This window comes from Heteronotia binoei, chromosome 18, assembly GCF_032191835.1.
Source record: "Heteronotia binoei isolate CCM8104 ecotype False Entrance Well chromosome 18, APGP_CSIRO_Hbin_v1, whole genome shotgun sequence".
Classification (NCBI taxonomy): Eukaryota; Metazoa; Chordata; class Lepidosauria; order Squamata; family Gekkonidae; genus Heteronotia; species Heteronotia binoei.
In genome coordinates, this window is record NC_083240.1 from 10,574,895 (window position 1) to 10,589,650 (window position 14,756).

At 47.6% G+C, this 14,756-nt stretch overlaps 1 protein-coding gene across 1 annotated transcript; it reads right to left on the reverse strand.

Annotated features, from left to right (window-relative positions):
• Nucleotides 1-1,106: 1,106 nt before the first annotated feature.
• On the reverse strand, nucleotides 1,107-10,027 carry MRPL20 (mitochondrial ribosomal protein L20). Its single transcript, XM_060259460.1, has 4 exons — nucleotides 9,523-10,027; nucleotides 5,020-5,130; nucleotides 4,850-4,927; nucleotides 1,107-1,871 (listed from the first exon to the last, which is right to left on the reverse strand). Exons 1-4 carry the CDS (start codon nucleotides 9,607-9,609, stop codon nucleotides 1,701-1,703), a joined length of 447 nt encoding a protein of 148 aa, XP_060115443.1. The 5' UTR covers nucleotides 9,610-10,027; the 3' UTR covers nucleotides 1,107-1,700.
• Nucleotides 10,028-14,756: the final 4,729 nt, after the last annotated feature.

Here is a 14,756-nt window from a genome sequence, read left to right on the forward strand (position 1 = left end):
CACAATATAATAATAAAGTGCACAATTGTATCATCCCAAAACCACCCACCACCCCCAGCCTGTGGAAAAATTGACTTCCACAAAACTGGTCCCTGGTGTCAAAAAGGACCGGCGCCCTAAATCAGCTCTGACTTGACAGCAAAATGAACAAAGCTTGGCCGTATTCACCCCTTTTCTATAAGAATTTTTTTTTTTTTAAAAGCTTACTTTCCAAAGTGAAGCACTCTGTGTGTGGCCCAGAAACATGATACTGATTAAACAGATATTTTTGGCAGGGGGAGAAAAAAGGGTCTCTTCAGTATGTCTCAAATGAGATAAGCTTATCTGCTTCCTTGCTGACATGTAGAAGTTAGCCATGAAAGCATAAAATGCAGCTTGCATATTTGTAACGAAAAGTTGTTTGTGTAGGGGTATAAAAACCCACCCTCGCTCCAGTCAAGTGGGGAAATGGGTGGAGCTGATTTGCCCTTCTGTATGATGGTGGAAGACAGGAGGGCCTGGCGTGACTTTGTCTATGGGGTTGCAAAGAGTCGGACTTACTGTGTGACCGAACAACAACATCTCCCTTATTCCAGGAATAATGGGTCCCCCACCTCACCTGTGTGTTAATTGCATCAGGTTAACGACCCTATTCTGGCAACAATACCAAAAAGAATCTAGGAACAAAAGAAAGCCACTCCTTTGGCTCAGCAAGGAAAAGCTTTGTGTATGCCTTGAGGCTACTTCTTTTCATTTGGCTGGCCCTCTTCACAAAAGACATAACTATCAGCACTTAACAGATCTTATTTGAAAACATGGAAGCTTCAGGTGCTCAATTTCTATTTTTCCCCCAAGGTTCACTTCAAAATTAAAATAAGACAGACAAGAATCTGTTCCCTCCTCACACACAATGCTGTATTTCAAATATACACACTTCCTATCCTAGTAATAGATTAAGAAAACCCAGGATGGGAATTTCCTTGATTTTTGCCTGCTTCCTGCCACTAGCTTGTGGAAGTTTCTCACCCCACATTATATCCCTGGAGATGAAACATCTTCAGTTCCACAAACCAGAGTTTTACTGGCTCTATACCAGAGGGATGAAAAGACACAACAGTAGCCACAAACAATTTCAACAGTCCTTTTAATTAAAAGTATAGTGGAGAAAGACTTATTTTTTTTTATTTATTTGATTTATATCTTGCCCTCCCCACCGAAGGCAGCCTCAGGGCGGCTCACAAATTAATTAATCATGAGACAAAAGGTCTCAATTAATTCAGGATCTGCATCTAGAAGACCTAATCTGCTCTTCCCTGGCTCCTGACGTAGCTTCTGATGCATTTCAACTGTTCCTCTCAAGCCACATCGTAGACAACGGACTCTGCAACCTTCTCTTCTGCAGCTGAATAAAGGGAGGCATTTAATCTTAAACAAGAGAAAAATTGTAATGAGGAAATGAAGTGGCCAAAGGCCCAAGTCACTGTTTACACTAGGAGGAGAAAAGTTCTTTGCTCGAGACAAAATTGCTGGCTTTCCTGATCTAGTGTTGAAAATACAAGCATTCTTAAAATTTAATTGCAACACAGAGTGGGTTATAACCTTCAAAGCAAGAAAGGATGATCCCACCCCAGTCAGGGATCTGACTTGCTTTGCTTTACACCCTGAGACTATGTTTTGCAAAACCAAAGTGTTCCCTTTTAGCACAGCCGACAACCACAGCTTTAGGAATACGGCACATAGCGTGAAAATATTCCCTCCGGTTCTTTTCCTTCCTTAGCGGCGACCAGGCCTTCTTCTCCCCTCCTTTTAGCCAATGCCACCAAGGACTTGAATGTCTTCGGTTCATAGATCGCCATGTCAGCAAGGACTTTCCTGTTCAGTTCCACCTGACACTGAAATGCAAGAAAACAACCATCACAAAGTTGACAGGAGAACAGCTGTGCCTTCTGGAGCCACTTCCAAACCAAGGAGAAAATTTTCAAGAAGTTTCAGATTCTGATCCACCAGTAAGTTCTGCCTCTCAGACTGTCCCCTCCAACTTTTAATAGATGGAAATAATTCGCCTGGGGAGATAGATCCATGTTTAACATATATTGTTCTGCCACCATCTTGAATGTTAAGGATGCTTGCTTAACACCCCAATATTCATGTCCTCCACTCTCTCTCCATACATTACCAGCGTTTAAGTTCTTCTCTCTCTGCTTGCTATATTCACTCTTCCACAGGTTTAAAAAACAAACTAGATCGTTCTTTTGAGTTAAAGGTGCACCTAAATTAACCTGACCGTATACGATCAAGAGTTCAAAATGCATCTCCTCCACAGCTGAAGTGTGCTTAGAAGAAAAAGCGGAAGAATTGGTTTTGATACTCCACTTTTCTCTACCCTAAGGAGTCTCAAAGTGACTTACACTAGCCTTTCCTTTCCCCACAACAGGCACTTTGTGAGGTTGGTGTGACCGAGGAAGTTTGACGAGAACTGTGATTGCCCCAAGGTCAGCCAGTAGATTTATGTGTAGGAGTGGGGAATCAAACTCAGTTCTCCAGATTAGAGTCCACTACTCCTAACCACTACACCATGAAGCAGATATTGGATTTATATCCCGCCCTCCACTCCGAAGAGTCTCAGAGCGGCTCACAATCTCCTTTCCCTTCCTCCCCCACAACAGACACCCTGTGAGGTGGGTGGGGCTGGAGAGGGCTCTCACAGCAACTGCCCTTTCAAGGACAACCTCTGCCAGAGCTATGGCTGACCCAAGGCCATGCTAGCAGGTGCAAGTGGAGGAGTGGGGAATCAAACCCGGTTCTCCCAGATAAGAGTCCACAGACTTAACCACTACACCAAACTGGCTCTCATAATGCCGGTGCACTGTTCTCGCCTCCCTCAAGCCAAGACATCCTTTCTTCACTCTAAGATTTCACTTCTAGGCTACACAAACAAAATCTTAACAAGGTATCTGCAAAAGACAAAGCTAGGGCCAGTGACTTTCCAGAGTCTGGTACAATAAAATAGAAATCCCCCAGATAAAGAGGGAAATTAGAGAATATATAAAAGTTGGGAGAAGCAACACAAATGCATGTGTCTTCTTTCAAAATAGCCTGTTCAGACATGTGGCTCAACATCTCTTTATAGGATCGAGAAACAGAAAAAAATAATGCTAGTAATGAAAGCCTCCCTCTGCTGAGGTACAGCACTCGATTCCCAAAGTCTAGCAGAGAGAATCTTTGCCACCAACCAGCCGATTCATGATGAATTATCTGTATTTTAAGGCATGTGCTCCACACAAAGGGATTTCTGGGGTGGGAGTGGGGCTGCTACAGAGAATGCTCCCCTACCCAGCATGACAAGGTCCGCATACTGAGCCGGTTCAAAATTAAGTCCCCCCCCCTTCTAAAAAACCCCCCCACACACTAACTACCAGTAGGGGACTGGCTGTCAGCTTTCATTCATTCATTATTTTTTTCAATCCACTACTTCCTCAAAGAAACTTTGACTTAGGGCAGCGTACAGTTTCTCCTCCTTCCATTTTATCCTCGCACCCACCCTGTGAAATAAGGTCAGACTAGGAAAGAGCTAAGGCCACCCAAGAGCTTTTATGGCTGGCCAGGAATATCCATTCAGGGGGCCTCCACATTCTTAGTCCAGTTCTCTGACCACTACCATCACACCAACCCTTCTACTAGCCAAAACAAGGCCCTGTGGGAGCTGTGGAACCCACCAACCTTTCCTGGTGCCCACCAAGTGTTTTTGGAAAGTGAGAGGAGGAGCCAGGTGGAATTGTACCCAGCAAGGGTTCTGATTGGCTGCATAATTTTTTTTTAAAAAAAACCCTTGCTCTGACAGCAGCTGCCACTGCCCCAGCACAAGGGCCACTACGTGACTGAAGGGAAGCTGCGGCAGCCATTTTGTGGCTGGTTCCACCTCCTGCCAGCAGCCATTTTGTGCCTGCCCCCATCATGCTGTGCCAGAATTCCAAAGGTGTCCATAGGCTCAAAAAAGATTGGGGAATCCCGAATGACAGGGAATGCAGTCCACACAGCCTTCAGGGAGCCCGGTAATCTCCATGGGAGCCAATTTGGTGTAGTGGTTAAGTGTGCAGACTCTTATCTGGGAGAACTGGGTTTGATTCCCCACTCCTCCACTTACAGCTGCTGGAATGGCTTTGGGTCAGCCATAGCTCTCGCAGGACTGTCCTTGAAAGGGCAGCAGCTGTGAGAGCCCTCTCAGCCCCACCCACCTCAGGTTGTCTGTTGTGGGGGGAGAAGATATAGGAGATTGTGAGCCGCTCTGAGTCTCTGATTCAGAGAGAACGGCGGGGTATAAATCTGCAGTCTTCTTCCATTTCTTCTCAGACCCACCCACCTCACAGAATGTCAGTTGTGAGGAGAGAAGATATAGGAGATTGTAAGCCGCTCTGAGTCTCTGATTCAGAGAGAAGGGCAGGGTATAAATCTGCAGTCTTCTTCCATTTCTTCTCAGCCCCACCCACCTCACAGGGTGTCTGTTGTGGGGGGAGAAGATATAGGAGATTGTAAACTGCTCTGAGTCTCTGATTCAGAGAGAACGGCGGGGTATAAATCTGCAGTCTTCTTCCATTTCTTCTCAGCCCCACCCACCTCACAGGGTGTCTGTTGTGAGGAGAGAAGATATAGGAGATTGTAAGCTGCTCTGAGTCTCTGATTCAGAGAGAAGGGCGGGGTATAAATCTGCAGTCGTCTTCTTCATGTTTAACAGCTCCATGTAAGACACTGAACCAGGGGCACCACAATGAGCTGCTCTATGCAGTGGACTGGGGCAAATCCCAGAAATGCAGGCCAGCCCCTGTGGGAAGCGACCCAGGAGAAGTAAGAGGAAACAAAGAAAGCAAGTTACCTTATAAAGATTGCTGATGAAATTGTGATACTTCACGCCGTGTTCAAGAGTGCCTGCCGTGACCCTCGTCACCCACAACTGAGAGTTAAAAAAACAAAAAGGGAAGACTGAGTTTCTGCATATTAGAACTCTGCAAGCTTCTTGGCAACTCTGTTGGTCTCCTTCCTTACCTCCCGCATGTTCCTCTTTTTCAGGGATCTGGCATTTGTAGCATAGACCCAAGATCTGCGGACTGCTCGGACCGCCAAGCTGTAGCAACGGTTCTTCCGTCCACGGAAGTGCTGAAAGGAAAATGTGGAAGGTGAGACAATCAATGGTTGATCCGTGTAAACCAGCAGGGAGGCCAACTTCCAGGTGGGACGTGGGGATCCCCCAATATTACAGGTCATCTTCAGACTGCAGAGATCAGTTCCCCTGGAGAAACTAAATGCTTTGAGCGATAGACTCTACGGCAGGTTATGAGGGCCAGATCTGATGTAAATGAGACCTTGTCGGGCCGGGCCATGTGTGTCATAAAATGAGCCTGCCTCGGCGGGGAGGGCGGGGTATAAATTTAATAAACTAACTAACTAATGCCAGGTAGCAGGAATATAAACTATATAGACACAGACAAAAACAATTAAAGATTTTGTATCTCTCCTGTGTGATCGAGGGAACTGGGCAAAGGAAGCTCTGGCTGGTTCCCTCCCTCCCCAGGGGATGAGGAGGGGGCAGAGCCTCAGTCAATAGAAGGAAAAGGCACTTGGCTCAGTAGTTCTCCTGAGTGATTGAGAGAGCCTGGCAAAGCAAGCTCTCCCACCTCCCCAAGGGAGGAGCCTCGGCCAATGGAGAAAATAGAGGCTTTGCTCTGTAGCTCCTGTGCGATTGAGCAAGCCTGGCAAAGCAAGCGAGAGAGCAGAAAGAAGCAGACTTGCTCGAGGGCCTGATAGGAACCCTCTGAGGGCCTGATCCGGCCCCCGGGCCACATGTTTGACGTCCCTGCTTTATGGCATTGTACCCCCCACTGAGGTCCCTGTCCGCTCCAGTCTCCGTCCCCAAATCTCCAGGAGTTTCCCAGCCTGGATCTGACGACCCCCAGGTGGCGATCATCTCCTGCCAGTGGCCACGTGGGACTTGGTCACCCTAGGAGGGCCCCACCTTCCGCCATGCAGCACCAAGTTCCATCCTTCCACCCACCACCCCAAAAATCCTTAGAACAAGCAAACGCTTAGTGGCAAAATTTCATTGACTCCAAAGACTGGAATCTCATCCTGCCCAATGCATTCAAATGAAAGCGATAGTCACTAGGGATATGTATAGCCCATCCCCACCTCATCCAAAACTGGAAATACTGGGACTTTTGAGGGGGGGGAGGGGCAGAACCAGGAACATTTTTAAGGGAATGCTTCCTTTTCCCGAACAATCAGGGAGGATGAATGTATATCTTTTTTTAAAAAAAATCTGCACCCCAAAATAGAAATATTTAGATGTGGATCTAAGCCAGAGGTCCCCAATCTTTTTGAGCCAGTGGGGACTTTTGGCATTCTGACACAGCATGGTGGGCTCATAGACAAAACAGCTGCCACTGGAGGCAGAGTTACCCACAAAATGATTGCTGCAGCCTACCTTTGAGTCACTTGATGAAGATCTTTGTGCTGTAGTGGCAGCTGCTGCCAAAGCTTTTGTAGTGAATGGTTAAGTATGCGGACTCTTATCTGGGAGAACCAGGTTTGATTCCCCACTCCTCCACTTGCACCTGCTGAGATGGCCTTGGGTCAGCCATAGCTTTCATAGAGGCTGTCCTTGAAAAGGTAGCTGCTGTAAAAGCCCCACCTACCTCACAGGTTGTTTGTTGTGGGTGGTGGTGGGGGGAAGGTAGAGGAGATTGTGACTGCTCTGAGACTCTGAGATTTAGAGTATAGGGCGGGATATAAATCCAAATCTTCTTCTTCTTTTTTTACTGCATAGCCAATCAAATCTCCAGTTACCAATCAGAAACCTTGCTGGGCAAAAGTCCCACCTGCCCCTGCCCATTTCTTAATAACATTTCATGGAATCATAGAGTCGGAAGGGTCCCGCAAGGGCCATCTAGTCCAACTCCCTGCACAATGCAGGAAAGTCACAAATACCTCCCCCTGAATTCACAGGATCTTCATGGACACCAGGAAAAATATTGGTGGGCACCACAATGGAGACCTCCTCACAGAAAAAAAAAATATGGAAGTGTGACAGCGCTGGTGTTTCAGCGCTGTGGAAAACCGTTGAGAGGTTACTGGGGGTTCCTGAATGAGATTACAGGTATTTATTTCCTGAATCATTTGCATTCCGGCAAAGACATAACCCATACCCAATAAGGCAGCTTACCACTGAAATATCAGCACTGCCTAGCTACAAACAAAACATCAAGAATAAGATCCTATGGGATAAATTATCCTATAGGATAAATTCTGGTTATTTAAAGGGGGGGGGCAGCTACTGGGGGGCAAAAGACATGGAAAACAAAATATAAATTTGTTAGCTTTCAAAAAAGAGGAGCAATCGTATAAGTATTTACATGACAACTGGTGAAGAAATTACATAAGATAAGAACATAAGAAGAGCCCTGCTGGGTCAGACCAGCAGTCCATCCAAATCAAGCATCCTGTCTCACACAGTGGTCGACCAGTTCCCTCTGAGGCTGAACAACAGCAGCTGTGATGCGGCCTTCATCTGATGTGGCCTCCTGGTTCTGGGATTCAGAGGCTTAGTGCCTCTGAATATGGAGGTTTCCCCTATGCTGGTTGCCACTGACAGACCTATCCTCCGTGACTCTAGTTAACGTTCTTTGAAAGCTTTTGATTTCCGTGGCCATCACTATATCCTCTGGCAATGAATCCCGCATTTTAATCGCTCTCTGTGTAAAGTAGTATTTCCTTTTGTCTATATGCTGAACCTACTGCCCATCAGCTTCACTGGCTGCCCTGGAGTTCTAGCATTCTGGAAGAGGGGGAAAAAGCTCTGTCAACTCACTCTACCCTATGCATCATTTTAGAAACCTTTCTCATGCCCCCCCCCCCAATATCATCTTTCTAAACTGAAAAATTCCCAGACTCTTCAGGCTTTCTTCGTAGGAAAGGTGTTCCAATCCCACCCACCCACCCCCCATCATCTTGGTTGCCCTTCTCAGTACTTTTTCCAGCTCCGCAATGTCCTTGAGATACGGGGACCAGAACTGTACACAGATTCTACTTACAATACGCTATATACAGCAGTCAAGATCAGTGTTCCCTCTAAGTTGAGTTAATGTGAGTTAGCTCACAGATTTTCAGGCTCCAGCTCACACGTTTTTGTCTTAGTTCAGGAAGGATGAGCCCAGAGCACACTAATTTATGCAAGAGCTCACAACTTTAATGCCAGTAGCTCACAAAGTAGAATTTTTGCTCACCAGACTTTGCAGCTTAGAGCAAACACTGGTCAAGATCAGAAGTTCCAATCATCGATCCAAGTTAACCTTTTTTTGTACAGTGCAAATCGCAGACCCATCAAAGGTCAAGGCAGTCCCCTGTGCAAGCACCAGTAGTTTCCGACTCTGGGGTGACGTCACATCATGACGTTTTCCCGGCAGACTTTTTATGGGGTGGTTTGCCATTGCTTTCCCCAGTCATCTGGAGCAGAAAAGCCCTCTTGAAGAAGTTCAGCGTTGCACAGCTGCAGAAGGCCAGGCGGCCGGGAGATTTCCTGACTTTTTCGGGCAAGCCATTCCACAAACTCTTCCTGATTTTTTTGGAACGACTTAAAAAAAAAATAACTGTGATGCTGCTGGGCATTGTGATTCTGGCAGAACCATTGTTGTTTTTTGTCCTGCGAAATATTTTTAGCGTGGCATGGAAGCCAACGCCTCCAGAGCACCGACCCTTCTTGTCCCCAGATTAAACCATTGCAGAAATCTGCTGCCATCAACCTTGCCGCGCTGCCAGCAGGACCGGATGTACATGTTTTTTTTGAGGGGGGCAAAATCAAAAAATGGCGCCCCCTTATGAGCCATTCTATTTTATGGTCCCATAGAATACAATTGCTCTTGAGAGTCCCTTGGACTGCAAGAAGATCAAATCAGTCAGTCCTAACGGAAATCAACCCAGACTGGTCACTGGAAGGTCAGATGCTGAAGCTGAAGCTCAACTATTTTGGCCACCAAAGGAGAAGGGGGCATTCCCTGGAGAAGATCCTGATGCTGGGAAAGACAGAAGGTAAAAGAAGAAGGGGACGGCAAAAGATGAGATGGCTAGACAGTGTTACTGATGTAACTAGCACGAATTTGAGCAGACTTTGGAGGATGGTGGAAGACAGGAAGGCCTGGCGTGACTTGGTCCATGGGGTCGCAAAGAGTCGGACTCGACTGTGCGACTGAACAACAACAACAGAATACAATGGGCTCCATACCCAATTTGGCGCCCCCCTCTGTCGGCGCCCGGGGCAAGCGCCCCCTTCTGCCCCCCCCCCTTAGATCCGGCCCTGCGCGCCTGCGCTGTTCTGCAACGTCCTTATAAAAATCAAGCATGATTTAAAAAAAACAACAACACACAGAGAGACTCTGAATATTACTCAACGTGCAATTGTTTCCAGAAAAAGCAACCCCCCCCCCCAGTTGCAAAACGGCACCGGCAGATGGTGCAGCGGCTTGCAGGCGGCCAGAGCCCCCGACGCAGCGCCCTTACCCGGGCATACTGGAGCACCTCCTGCTTCCTCCAGAAGCGGTCAGTCAGGCGGGTCCGGATCCAAAGGGCGGGCGAGAGGAACACCATCGCAGCCCGCTGCAGAGGAGACGGGAAGGGCGCCGAGGAGACAGTCGAGCGGCACGCGCCTGCGAAGCTCCTTTTCCGGGCTGTAGGGCGCAGGCGCAGACCGAGAGGCGTGCGTAGGGCGATTCTCGGGTGGTAGTTAGAACGAGTGAACTTGCGCAGATCTTTGAGATTTTAAGACCGGGGCGGCCAAACTTGCTTAACATAAGAGCCACACGGAATAAATGTCAGATGTTTGAGAGCCGCAGGACATGAGTGTCAAATGTTTGAGAGCCGCAAGGAAGGCAGGCAAATAAGGTGGGGGGGGGAAGGGAGAGGAGGAAAGAAAGCAACTTTAACTTTAAATGCATTCTCCGAGTTGCCAGCTGGCTTGGAGAAGTAATTCAAAGGAACAAATGCTTTCTCCAAGCTGGCAGGGTGGTGGGAGCTTCAAGAGCCACACAGCACAATTTGTGTGGAAGAGCCACATGTGGCTTCCGAGCCGCAGTTTGGCCACCCCTGTTTTAAAACAATCCTGTGGGGGGGGGTTTGTTTTGAGAGATGGGGTGGGATTACCAAACGGGGATCTGTTCTTGTGATTCCTCACACTTGTTCGTTTTGCTTTGGCCAGTCCTTCAAGTTGCCAGCTTCCAGGTGGGGGCTGGAGATCTCCCAGAATGACATTTGATCCCCAGAGCCAGGTGGGCAGCCGTGTCGGGCTGAAGCAGTAGAACAGATTTTGAGTCCAGAGACCAACAAAGATTTATTCAAAGTATGAGAATCCGAGTCTTTGCTAGTCTTAAAGGTGCCCCCGGCCTCAAAATCTGTTCTACTTGATCACCAGGTGGTAGAGACCAGCTCCCCTGCAAAATATGGCTGCTTTGGAGGGTAAACTGTATGGCATTCTACTTTGCTGAGGTCCCTCCTTGGTGAGTCCCCGGACTCCACCCTGGAATCTCCAGGTATTTCCCCAGATGGGAACTGGCAACCCTTGGGAATGGTTGGAATCTGTGTGCAAATATGATACTTAGGGTTGCCAGCTCTGGGTGTGAACATTCCTGGAGATTTGTGGCTGGAGGCTGGGAAGAGCAGAGTTTGAGGGAAGAGAGAAACCTCACCAGGGTACTGTCCCATAGAGTCCACCCTCCAAAGGAGCTGTTTGCTCAAAGAGAATTGATCTCTGTAATCTGGAGCTTATTTGTAATTCTGATGGGTCCCAGCCAGGCCCCACCTGGAGGCTAGCAACCCTACAACTTGGGAGTGGTTGGAATTCCCTTGAAGATTTGATTGATCCTATCAGTTTAGGCTTCAATAGGAGCTGGGCGTGGTTCACTCACAGAAATTGCTCCTCTTCAGAGGCTTACATCCAAGATTCATCTGTGGCCCTGTCAGTTTATCAGTTTGCACAACTCAGTTACCATTTTCCTTTCTGCCTGGGCCCTGTTTCTGTTAATACTTCTGTCAATACGTACACATCTGCCTACAGAAGGGAACACTTCAAGCACAGCAGAAGTGGGCTGCAGTCCGTGAAAGCTTCTGCCACAATGACATGTTGGAGATTTCTAAGATGCCTGAAAACTCCTAGTGGTTTTCTCTGCACAGTTTATTTTCAAGATGTGAGTGATAGTTAGCTACAGGGATTACACTGCAGTATCTAAGCTTGTGGTAAATGCCTATCCCATTATGGCATTGTCTTACCTTCTGTCTGTGTCTCCATAACATGTCCCCCCACCCTTTCTGTTGCTCTAGTTTCAAGTAGGTCATCTAATTGTGAATAATTGAATCCTGCAATGTGTACCAGTTATCTAGGGCACAGGAACATGCTTGCTCATTCATGCCAAGGGGGAATTTTCTTTTTTGTAATAATCGGCAGCAATGTTCCCTCTAAACTGAGTTAGTGTGAACTAGCTCACAGTTCTTTAGCCTCCAGCTCACACACTTTTGTCTTAGCTCAGGAAAAATGGCCCCAGAGCAAACAAAGTTATGCAGCAGCTCACAACTTTTAATGCCAGCAGCTCACAAAACAGAATTTTTGCTCACAAGGCTCCACAGCTTAGAGGGAGTACTGATCGGCAGGACTCTCATAAGAACATAAGAGAAGCCATGTTAGATCAGGCCAATGGCCCATCCAGTCCAACACTCTGTGTCACACAGTGGCAAAAAAAAAAATTATATATATACACCCACACTGTGGCTAATAGCCACTGATGGACCTCTGCTCCATATTTTTATCTAAACCCCTCTTGAAGCTGGCTATGCTTGTGGCCGCCACCACCTCCTGTGGCAGTGAATTCCACATGTTAATCACCCTTTGGGTGAAGAAGTACTTCCTTTTATCCATTTTAACCTGTCTGCTCAGCAATTTCATCGAATGCCCACGAGTTCTTGTATTGTGAGAAAGGGAGAAAAGGACTTCTCTTCTTTCTCCATACCATGCACCAATACAGCAAAAACTTCCCTTTCTTTGAAAAATACAGACTCCATGTCTTATCTGCACTTCTCTGTGGTTACCCTTCCCTTCCCTTTCTTTTGTAAGTTTGCTCCTATCTATTAACCACGTGGATTTGATTTCCCCAGCCTCCAGGGAGTTCAGGGCATGCACAGGTGTCTCCCTGCCATCCTCAGAACTACCCTGTGAGGTAGGTCAGGCTGAGAGAGAATGTCAGGCTCACAATCACCCACTGAGCTTTGTGGCTAAGGGGGGGATTTGAACTCAAGTTCCTGATCTTTAGCTCTGGCCTGGATGGCCCAGGCTCGCCCAATCTGGTCAGATCTTGGAAACTAAGCAGGGTCAGCTTGGTTAGTATTTGGATGGGAGACCGCCAAGGAAGTCCAAGGTTGCTATGCAGAGGCAGGCAATGGCCAACCACCTCTGAATACCTCCGTCTTGCCTTGAAAACCCTACGGCAGGGGTGGCCAACGGTAGCTCTCCAGATGGTTTTTTGCCTACAACTCCCATCAGCCCCAGCCAGCATGCTGGCTGGGGCTGATGGGAGTTGTAGGCAAAAACATCTGGAGAGTTACCATTGGCCACCCCTGCCCTATGGGGTCACCCGTAAGACTGCTGCGACTTGACCACTCTTTCCATCACCACTGCCTATTCCGACACTCTAACCACCACACTTCAGTGATTCTCACGTCTGTTTTTCTATATCAGCTTCTTTCTTCCGATAGCCTGTTGCCTGTATGTGTGCTTTCATATTTCATAATAGGCTACTAGCACTTTAGGGAAGTAAGATTTCTATTGCAAAAAATTCCACTGGCCCCCCAGCACAGTGGCCCCTACCCAAATCAGCTCCTCCCAGCAGGTCCTCAGAGGAACATGCCGGGAGACCAATCATAGAGCCCCAATGTCAGGGCTTTTTTGTAGCAGGAATTCCTTTGCATATTAAGCCACACACCCCCGATGTAGCCAATTCTCCTGGAGCTTACAGTAGGCCATGTAGTAAGAACCCTGTAAGCTCTTGAAGGATTGGCTACATCACGAGGGTGTGGCCTCATATGCAAAGGAGTTCCTGCTACAAAAAAAAGCCCTGCTCAATGTGATGTTTTATTTGAGGCCCCCTCCCCCAAACAAAATTTGAGGAAGGGTTGACTAAAATCTACCATGAGCATTGTCTCTCTCGTTCCTTATCAGAAGAGTAATTTCGACCCAGACAGCCTGATTGACATAACTATTATGGGTTTTGTGCTAAACAATTCTAGCTGCTGCGCAGAAACAAATAGCGGCATGAAATTTAGTCGTAGGTCTGCGAATGAGATAATGCAACGCCTTCTGTTGACTCAGAACTTTGACTCATCTGGCTCAGTGTTGCCTGCTCTGACTGGCAGCAGCCGGCCAAGGTCCCAGGCAGGCAGAAAGCTTTCACATCATCAAAGATTTCAGGTTTTAACAGCTGGTAACATCATTAGGGTTTGTAGAATCTTTCGGGCTCAAGTGCCGTGTTCTACTGGAGAAAGTTTTCCTTCCAGACGTTTCAGTCTCAACTGTGGAGAACATCCTCAGTGGCGTTGCAGCCGGAGCAGGCGCTCTGACCTTGGTCACATTCAACAGCCAGTTTCTTTATCACTACCCTTCCAGGAAGCCCCACCAAACAATGGGCACATCCACAAACCAATTGCCCTTTCATCACACCCTCTCCAGCCTAGAAATAGCAGCTCCCCAGCAGCCCTGGCCCCACTCAATGCACAGCAGCCAAGAAGGTCAGAGCGCCTGCTCCGGCCGCAACGCCACTGAGGATGTTCTCCGCAGTTGAGAACGAAACGTCTGGAAGGAAAACTTTCTCCAGTAGAATACGGCACTTGAGCCCGAAAGATTCTACAAACCCTAATTTCACATCATCGTTCACGTGACCTTTGGAGTTAGAGACAGCAAGGATTGAACTCACGACTTGCTGCATGCCAAGCACATCTTCTACCCCTGAGCCATAGCGCCTCTCTAAATCAAGCAGCCTTCTACTGAGTCAGCACCTTGATCTATCTCTGTCAGTATTGTCTACTCTGACTGGTAGCGGCTCTCCAGGGGCAGAGAAAGGCCTTTCTGAATCCCTGGCAGCTGAGCTCTTTTAATCAGAGATTCTGGGGACTGAACCTGGAGTCTTCTGTATGCCATGGAGGTCCTCTGCCTGAGCCATGGCCTTGCATATGTAAAGTAATGAATTCATACATGTTTGGTGTAGCGGTTGAGTGGGCAGACTCTTATCTGGGAGAACCAGATTTGATTCTCCACTCCTCCACATGCAGCAGCTGGAGTGACCTTGGGTCAGCCACACGTTCTTACAGAGTTGATCTGCTCAAGAGCAGTTCTGGGAGAGCACTCTCAGCCCCACCTACCTCACAGGCCGTGTTCCCTCCAAGCTGAGTTACCACGAGCTAGAGTTTTTTAGCCTCCAGCCCACATATTTTTTTGTCTCGGCTCACGGAAAATGGCTCCAGAGCAAACTGATTCATGCAGTAGCTCACAACTTTAATGCCACGAGCTCAAGAAGTAGAATTTCTGCTCACGAGACTCCACAGTTTAGAAGGAGTACAGCCAGGGTGTCTGTTGTGGGGAGGGGAAAGGAGATTGTAAGCTGCTTTGAGACTCCTTTGGCTAGTGAAGAGCGGGGTATAAATCCAATCCCTTCTTCTTCTTCTAATTTGTTATATAGTTGGACGGCAACTTACGTATA

Excerpts from the sequence above, each read along its gene's own strand:
- MRPL20 (XM_060259460.1), bottom strand. The coding sequence starts at position 9,609 with ATGGTGTTCCTCTCGCCCGCCCTTTGGATCCGGACCCGCCTGACTGAC. Across the intron at positions 5,131-9,522 it reads AGGTGCTCCAGTATGCCCGG|CACTTCCGTGGACGGAAGAA; the intron begins GTAAGGGCGCTG and ends TTTTCCTTTCAG. Across the intron at positions 1,872-4,849 it reads TCATCAGCAATCTTTATAAG|TGTCAGGTGGAACTGAACAG; the intron begins GTAACTTGCTTT and ends CTTGCATTTCAG.